The following is a 9,627-nucleotide window of genomic DNA, read 5'->3' on the forward strand; positions in this document are numbered from 1 at the left end:
ATTTTGTTCTTTTTATTCCTCTGGATCATAATCTCCATTCTTGAAGATTCTAATACCTAAAAATAATTGCCCGAGTTAAAAGAAATAATCATCCTCTTTTCTCTTCCTTTCAATTTCCTTCCTCTAAGCTCTCTCTCTCTCTTTGTCCTCAAGTCCTGTTTGAATCTTTTAATTTTTCTCTTTTTATAAATATTTTTTAGATATTTCTTCTTGCATATAATTCTCTTTGTTTTCCAAATCGAAAATATTTAGAGAGCTCGTTCAAGAATTTGCTCATGTACATTCCTAGATCTTCCTCTCATCCCCAGAAATCCCTAGTTTTCCCGAAATTAATTTACATACGGACACGATTAGCACACTGATTAAAATCAAGATTAATGGATAGCGCACTTTCCTTGGTTCTCGCCGCTTATTACCCTAATTCCCAGCGAATCCTGCCCACTCGATCCAACGTCCTTCTATAATCCTGACACGCTCCCGAGGAAAATCTCATAATTTCATGAGACGATCTAAATTATCACTTTATTACTCATATTTCTCCACTTCTTTATTTATCTTACATCTTGAATATTAATCATATATATTTATTATAATCCAGTGTTATCGATTTTTCATATTTCAAGAGTTTACACGTATATATAATTATACCTTTTATATTAATTATTTAATTTTTATTTTTCCATTATCAAGACGGAATAACGTCTTAATGGAACACAATAAAATCTTACTTGACGACTGAGTCTCGATCCATTCGTTTGGACGTTGGAATTTAATCGTTTGTGAACCGCGGAGAGCTGAAGAAAAATATTTTCCAGGCTTTCCAAGCTTTATTAGACGACCGAGGTGTTCGTCGAATTAGACTCAATGCAATCGATAATTTCTCGAAGTAATAAAAAGCATCAATCGTCTTGAAATGAAATTTTCTTGCCTCAAACTCAAGATATCATTACCGAAGTTTGCTCGACAAAATGATAAAATCCAATTTATTACTATCTCAATTTTTAGTTTAAATTCTGTTATGTAATAGTATTACAATTTTCGTATATCTCTCTCGTCACGATTCAACTTCATATCAAATTCTGCTAATTTAAATTCCAACGGGGAAAAATCAAGTCCCTTCTCAGTCTCGTATTATATTATACTATTATACTGTAATGTATATGCGTAAATCTGTTGGCAAATTTATGCAAGATAAAAAATTAAATTCTCTGAATCGGTAATAAATATGTTTTTCCATTTTCAACGCGTTCACAAGGCTATATTAGATGGATAATTAAATCAAGTAATTACACCCGATGTGTATTACATTCGATACGCGATGCAGCAAACGCTAATGTAGCAAATATATAGTATATCGCATAGGATACATCACGCTTGAAAGGATTAAAATGTTAGCTAGATGTATAAGGTCGGGGCCAATGCGGGCAACAACTTGTCCTGCGATCAATAATAGTGCACGCATTCGTACAGATAAATAGCGATCAATTGCAGGCATCGGGCATTGCCATAACCGCGTTAACGATTACATCGCGAATTCCCGGAATCGCGCGTTAATTGGCCACGATTGCACGTTCAATTACTCGCTTTGTCCACCATCGTGTGCATTCGCTTGCCGATGCGCATTGCTTACTACCGCTAACCGCCACTCTTGAAATAATACACGAAGTAAGAGCAATATCAGTAATTAATAACTAGTATTATCCATTTAATTATCCATTTAGTATCGCAATTTATATTGCACTAGTGTGATGGTTAAAGGGAACGCTTCAGATGCATTTCAATAGATAACAATTGCTTTCGCAATTAATAATTATAGCGAGGACATTGTTAATTTGACAATTCTAATTATTAAACCGAATGCATAATATACCTATAAAAGAGTTGCTTAATAATGAATAAATTCAACACTCGTACTACTAATTTAATAATAATTTATAATTAATATGCGCCATTAAAAACAAATGCACCAAGTAACGCATTGCCTATGAAATACATTGAAACCTTGCCTCTTGAAAATAATCTATCTGATTAATGATCCTAAAAAGACCGTAGATGCTATCGAGTTAAGAATAAGTATAATCATTAGATAAAGAAATATCATATATAAAAATAACACGTCAATACAACATTTCGTAATCGACCCGAGTGTGACACATTTATTTCTGTTATTGTGCAATAAATATTTCATGTATTTCTCTCAAAGAAAAATATCAGCGAATATGATAAAGCCGATGGTTAATCGACCATTATTCAGTGACAATGATTACAATTGTCGAGAGAGAGAGAGAGAGAGAGAGAGAGAAAGAGCAAAAGAGAGATTATGATAATCCAGTGATTACGAAATGCACGGAGCAAATTCATTTCCCCGATATTAATAGTGGGACTCAAAGCGATTGTGAATCACTCGAGCACCTTTTGTGAACATAAAACGTGCCATAAATGTAAATTTAATCCCTAAGCAGGCTCTTGATCTCTCTGTTAAATCGTCGCATTACATAAAAATGCATTTTCTGAAAAAAAAATTAAGTGTTACTTATATAATACTTTAATCAATTAAATATAGTATTTATAAATCAACTTAATTAACTATAAATACTTAAAATATCGTATTAAAAAATAATTTTGCAAGATTTTAAAATACATCAATTTACTGTGATAAGTAAAGAAAATTGATTTATTTTTCAATTTTTCGAAATTTTCCCATTATTTCTGATGCTGTTTTCACAAAATTGAATAAACGCAGAACAAATGCAGAATAAAATCGAACTTATTGATTAAAAAATAGATAATCACAGTCAACGGCCACGTTCGAGATCAAAGGGAAGTAAATTTAAGGGTCAACGAAACATGCAGCGACGAATTGGCGTGGGTGCAATGGAAAATGGGACAGGGTTCAAAGGATTGGAGATTAAACGTGGAAAAAAAGAAGAATGAAAACATATGACCTGAAATTTGAATGATGAGAATCACTAACCCATGTATTGTGCGGAGATTAATTGTAAAGGACGGACAGCAAGGATTAAGCGAGGATCCTCCGAAGAAATGAGAAACAGAGTCAGGGACGAAGCTGGTAAAGTCTGGAGTTTGACAAGATAAATAATTACATGTTCCCGAAAAATCTCGAAAAATATAGAGAAACTGCTACGAATCGTCTTGAATTCTTCTTTGTTTAAAAAATGAAGGAAGATGCGAAGCACACTTAGAGAAATATTCAAAAGTTAGCTACTTTTGCCGTTATATATCATGACTTATATAAGAGATCCGACCCTGGAGAGAAGGCAGAATGGACATCAAAGAGTAGCAACATGAAATAGAGTCGCGTTTTCAGTTCGCCGATCTAGGAAGATAAAAGCTATTGATTCTTCCTGTCTCGTACGTCCTTCTTTGTTAGATGACGCAAAATATTATGAATAAAAGTCTAGTCTCGTTGACTGAAATTGTAAATTAAATTTAAACTTGTTAGAATTTAAATCTCTCTTTCCCGGTTTACATAATCACTGAATTATTACATATAAATATATATTAAACGTATTTCAAATATTATTTCTTACTTCTTACGTTTTTATTTTTGTATCCAGGCAATTTCTAGTCTTAAAAGCAATTGGAATCTTTCGATGTCGTATTTTACGATCAAGTAATAATTCCTCGAAAGAAAAATGCTTCTTCTCTATATCGAGAATATATGAGAATTACTCCAAGAACAAACCCCAAATTAAATTGATATTTCAGCAAGAATCTCTCACTTTTTTATTGATTATTCCAAAATAAATCAAGTATTGGCCAACCGGATGAAAAGCCGAAACAATTTACTAACAAATGTCTACCGAAATCTCGATCACCGCACTTAAATCGATAATGTCGTCGCTCTTGAATTGGCTACCTTTCATTAAAAATTGATACAATAATTCAAAATAAACTCTTACAGATATATCGATGAAAGTCTTAAAGATACCTACATATAAATTCTTCCATAAAGCTAGATCTTCTTTTTCTTTTATACGATAAAATAAAACTTTGTTTTGTCAATTGAGTAAAATAAAATTTCACATTTTTTTAAATAAAAAAAGATTATTGTTCACCTTTTTATTTTTTTATTTATTTAATATCGAACAGTCATTATTAATCCCGCTTCTATTTTTTAAATTAATATTATATGTCTCTTGTGTGAAGAATAGGCTTTCAAAAATTTTTTATTTTTCAATAATTATATCCTTTATATTTATGAAATACTTTATCTCATTATTTTCTTTATTTTCATAGCGGTAAGTAAAAAATGTTGACACTTCTAATGTTAATAAGATTTGGGAGCTGAAGTTGATGATAAATATTTTGTAAAATTTCTTTCAATATTAAAAATTAAAATACGCCACACATTTTTTGAAAAAGTTCACGAAGGTAAAAGCAAAGCGACTGGAAATTTGTTCAGATATATCTTAGTTGAATAGAAATACAATTCTACATACCTATCTCTTTCTCAGTCCGGAAAAACCCGGAATACTCACTACGACAAGACAGAAAAAGCAAAAGCGACATATACACGCAGAGAAGAAGAAAATAATGCACATTTTCTACATCGCGCAAACGAGAATGGCAGATTCTTTTCTCCTTGACAATATTGAATGGTCCAATATGAGAACGTGATATCCCATAAAATAAAAAAAAACCTATTATTAAAAAAGACCAGTTTAAATTGTCTTTTTAGTAGCTCGTGTCAACTCTAAATTGTTCTATAAATTACGTAATAATGGGATAATGCTCTTATATCTGTAGGTGTGTGTGTGTGTGTGTGTGTGTGTGTGTGTGTGTGTAAACTAAAATAGTTTGAAAACTAACTAAGATGAGGATCCTTTACGGAAACATAAATAAAGTTGTGGAATAAAATTTCTTCCCTTCGCTTTATTTCCGAGAAAAATAACTTGAAGGATTAATATCTTTGCACCCTTCTTCTATAATTTCCAGTATATCAACTTCGTAATAAAAGTCGATTTTCTCACAAAAACGACTTTCTGCGATTTAGCTCGCTCTCTCATTAGGCCACTCGATTATGTTTCACGCCTTATCGAGCACGAATAAACTTCTTTGGCTTTCATTGACTACCGCCGACGCAATAACGCATCCCCGTGGGACGGAGATATTTCCTCCCTCGTCTCATAAAACTGCAAGCCTTGTAATGCGAGACGGCGCGGCGCCTCGGGATACAGGGTAAGAAAGGATTATTCCTAGTCGATTTCAAGTAAAAATAGACCGCAAAAAAACCATTAAATCTTTTTAGTCTCCAATAAAAGCTGGGAATATTAATCTGGAGTTTAAATTAACTTTAAAATTGGAAAAACTTATTTATACAGTCGAGCATTAAAAGCGTTAAAAAATTAGAATTTATCTTCTAGAGAAATTTAAATTAAATTAAAAACTAGAAAGATTAATATATTTAAATGGAATAAGTTTAAATTGAAAAAACTACATAAAATGCCTTCAAGAAAAATTATTCAAATCTAATGCCACAAATTCTTCAATTCTTCTTAACTTAACTATTAAATATAAGAAAGAATAATTTATTTAAGATTAAGAAATATTACAAGTTAATATACATTGTATATATTTAAATGGAATATTTAAATGAAAGTGTAAAATAAAAGATTAAATCTGATTGTCAGACAAATAGTATTTAGATTTGCCAATTTGCAAGTATTTCACCAGAATCACTAGAATTAATCAACAACAGGATTTTCTCCTTAAAATCATACATAATCTATTTATAATACCAATAATAACTAGAAAGAAATGTTCAATAATATTTCACTTTTTTTTCCTTTATATTTAAAAAATAAAAATATTATGAATAGTCTTAACTAAAGAAAGAGTTGCATTCTCAGATTCAAGTTTGAAGAAAGAACTCATTTACACAAGAACCAGGCCTCCCTGAAATTGCAATCTGTATGTGGAGAAATGGAACGTGGTACAGTTTGCGGTGTATAACTTATTCAATGGGTCAGTCTCTATTCATCGTAGCTAATGTAAAGGGGTAAATAACGATGATTAGGCTCAGAAGAAGAGAAATGAGGAAGCAGAAAACGCGAGAGAAGAATAATAAAAACACATTTCGTCCAAAATTAATATGGAGAGCTTACAAAGTACACAAAATTGACTGACAAGCGTGATCTATACACGGTATTACCTGTACAATGTTCTATAGATCCCCGCGTTCCTTTATCCACGGATTTCTCGATTCATTTCCTGACTTCACGTCGACGAAAACACGAGACGGCTTACATCCTTTGACATGTAAAATCTAGAAGACTTCGCATTCGCGGACTGATAACGAAACGTTTGTCGTTCAAGAGGGAACTTACTTAACGTTGAAACCTGTGTATAAATCCGTCTCGTTTTCTTAAAACGTATTTTCAATTCCTTGAATATCTTCCGATTTTGACATTTCGAAGAGAAAATATTTTCTCGTGAAGGAAACGTGAAACAGAAAGTTCTAACGAAATTTGACGCCCAATTTCGTTTCAAATCAAAGAATAAACAAGTTTAAACAATTGCACGTGGTTGCAGTTAAAAATGGTTAAGCGAAAGGCAAATTTACACACGTATTGCGATATTTTGTTTATTGTTCTTATGTTAACAATTGTAAATCAGCCGACTACTGTCGACTACGGACAACAGTTTAAACTTGTTCGTTTACCAATGTCATTTTCGCCTATTGTTAAGCTACACGTGTCCTCAAATAAATTCAAATAAATTCAAATCTGAAAAATAATCGTCCTTGAAAAATAATTGAAAACTGGCAGTCGAGAGGAATATATACGAACATCCGAAAACCATCGAATATTTTTTTCCCGAATCTTATACTAATCGAGAATCGATTTGTTCTTCGACGAAAACGTCTATTTACTCTCTCGCGTAACGAAAAATCAGATTACAAGTAAAATACGAAACGAGAATGTAAATTGTTAAATAAAATGTGCTAATAAAATAAAAAAGAAAAACTATTAAGTAACCAGTAAAACAATTTCTAGGCGATGTATTACACGTATTTAAAAAAAAAAAAGAAAAAAATTAGAAAAAAATACAAAATCTTTGGCAGTGATTTAGAACCTGGATCAAGAATTATTTCAATAAAAAGTAGACGTGTTTTTAAAAAATAATTAAAATGAAATGAGAAAATTTTTATTTAAGCTATCAAATTGTATTGTTAAATATTAAATATTAGCCTTATTGAAATGTTCTTCATATAGCAAATATATCATACATTTTTACACGGAAAATACATTTTTTCCATTCCGGTCACTTTTTGCAGACTATACACTTAATACATCATTGCTTCAAGAAAAAAAATTAAATAGCAAAATTATATCCTGCCAACTTGAAGAAAACTTTAGTGGAACTAAAGTTCAACAGAATTTTAATTCAAAGCTTTGTTACAAAGATACACAATGTAAAAAAACTAAAACGGTACGTTGAGAAAGAAATACTATGGAAAAGCCGTACCCAAATTGTGTGTCTGTAATTAAAAGAATGTCCGGTGGTAACATGGACGCGCTTTAGATGGTAAAATAATTTGTGCAGCGTTTTACATTATTCACGCTATATATTATCACGAAACATCCAAGTTACGTGCAAACGATGTCTCACGCTATCTCTCTAAATAAAAAAGCGGATTATTTCTGCTTATTTACTCGAATTTGTTTGCCTCGTTTTGGTCGTAATCTTATCGGCCGAAATGTCCCAAAATATCTCTGCAATCGATAGATAGCAATAAACTGGCTATCAGAGAACAATCGGCTATTATAAATACATTAATATAATTGTACTCTTACGAAATCAATGACAAAACTTCCAGCTACGTTTTACGTAGCACGAACACGCACGAAAAGAATGATTTTGCAAAATATCTAAAAATTTAGCTAGATACAGATCTGAACAAAAATTTTGTTGAACCATCAGAATAATTACGTAGGAATCTCAAGTATAACTTGAGGAATATTGCATAGTCTCGATGCTCTAGCAATTAGTTTGAAGATTTTGTGTAGGTAACTATTTTAATAATTCAAACAAAGTTATTTTGAGATCCATATTTAGCTAAATTTTTAGACACTCCAACAAATCACTTCTGTGCGCACTTTCACAGTGCGTTTGAAATTGCTTAAGTGCCATTTATTTTAACGTTTTAGTAAATTATTATCCCAATCAGCTTTCTGTTCAGTGTTTATCAGAGATGTGTTAATAAAAGAGGAAATTAAAAGTTAATTTTGAAAAATTTAAAAAGTCTTTTTACGCGTCAAACACACGCCTATGAATATTCGACGTGCATTTCTTTTTTGTTTAAATATTCCATTGATTTCACTAAACGAGAATTAGCGCAAATATTTATTTGCCGCGGGAGTTGACACAGAGTACGTCGACAAAAATTAATATCTAATAAACGAATTTTGTTCACATTTAATATTCGATCGATGTTGTTTAAAAGTGAATTTGCGCATTTTCGCTTCCCTCTTTTATGCAAAATCACAATAAAAAAGGTAAAAGCTTTGTTATATTTGGACTTTGGATGAATTAGTACGCCTGCAAATGTGATCACGCTAAATGTGATTTCGGTCTACGCGGCTCTAAAAGAGATCGAAAGCCGCGAAGTTCACAAAACGTGCGGAATTTTCACATTCTTCGGCTGCATCAAATCTACTTTGTGGAATTGGGTAACTTTACGAAGGTACTCACCGGAACAGCAGAAAGCCCAGACCCGTAACCGCGGCTCGTCGAACGTCATCGTTAACATCAGAGACCTGTTACCAACAAAAAAAGATCGCGGATTCAATACTCCGCCAGAAATTCAACCTGTTTTCTCTTTGATTTGAAATCGACCAGACCAGAACCATCTGTCTTTCGTTCGGATTCAATCAAAATTAGTACATAAAATCAAAAGAATTCATTCCAATTTATATACACAGAGTGTGCATGAGTTAGCGTCAAATATTCTAGAGACGATTCCTCTTGGCTAAGCATTTAAAAAAGTTCAGTCTAGAAACGCTTGGTTTATGAGGTGTAGGTAGAAATTTTATTGTTTAACAGTATCAAACAATTAAAACAATTAAAAACGAAACTTTGCTAGATCCATGTTTGTACAAACTTTTTTCAATGCTGGATCGGAATATTTGACTTTTCACCCTGTACGTGCAAAGTAAGCATGAATAATTGAAAATGTTTCTCAAAGGTTTTCTCATCTTTCATCTATATACGAAATACGAATAATAATACATGATATTTTTATCAGATCGCTAGAAGCGATCTGAAAAGGAAACGCGCTCAAAACTGTTTCCATGCGCGAGAGAACCATTAATAAAATAATAAAATGAAATCTATGTACAACGTCAAAGCAGATAAAATTATTAGGAGTATAAATAAGTTTCCGCCGTTTTTGTCAAAATATTTATCAAAACGGCGGAAACTTATTTATGCTCCTAATAGAATATACAGATTAGAGATAACAAGAATCGAATAAAATGTTGTGTGTAAAAAAATAAGAAAATAAAATGTATTGAATACAAAATATACTAAATATATTGAATCAGTAAAAATACATAATCTACGAGTCTAGTAGTCATATCGGACGAACACTTACGGCAACAT

General features: G+C 31.8%; 1 protein-coding gene across 1 annotated transcript in view; it reads right to left on the reverse strand.

Moving 5' to 3' along the window:
* Window positions 1–9,627, reverse strand: part of LOC108749545 (26S proteasome non-ATPase regulatory subunit 1) — a 49,327-nt gene that overhangs the window by 23,752 nt on the left and 15,948 nt on the right. Inside the window, exon 10 of the mRNA XM_018488307.1 lies at window positions 8,719–8,783. Coding sequence (XP_018343809.1) covers window positions 8,719–8,783 — 65 coding nt within the window. The remainder of the gene's footprint in view (window positions 1–8,718; window positions 8,784–9,627) is intronic.

Source organism: Trachymyrmex septentrionalis, unplaced genomic scaffold (genome assembly GCF_001594115.1).
Source record: "Trachymyrmex septentrionalis isolate Tsep2-gDNA-1 unplaced genomic scaffold, Tsep1.0 scaffold3, whole genome shotgun sequence".
In the NCBI taxonomy this organism is placed as follows: Eukaryota; Metazoa; Arthropoda; class Insecta; order Hymenoptera; family Formicidae; genus Trachymyrmex; species Trachymyrmex septentrionalis.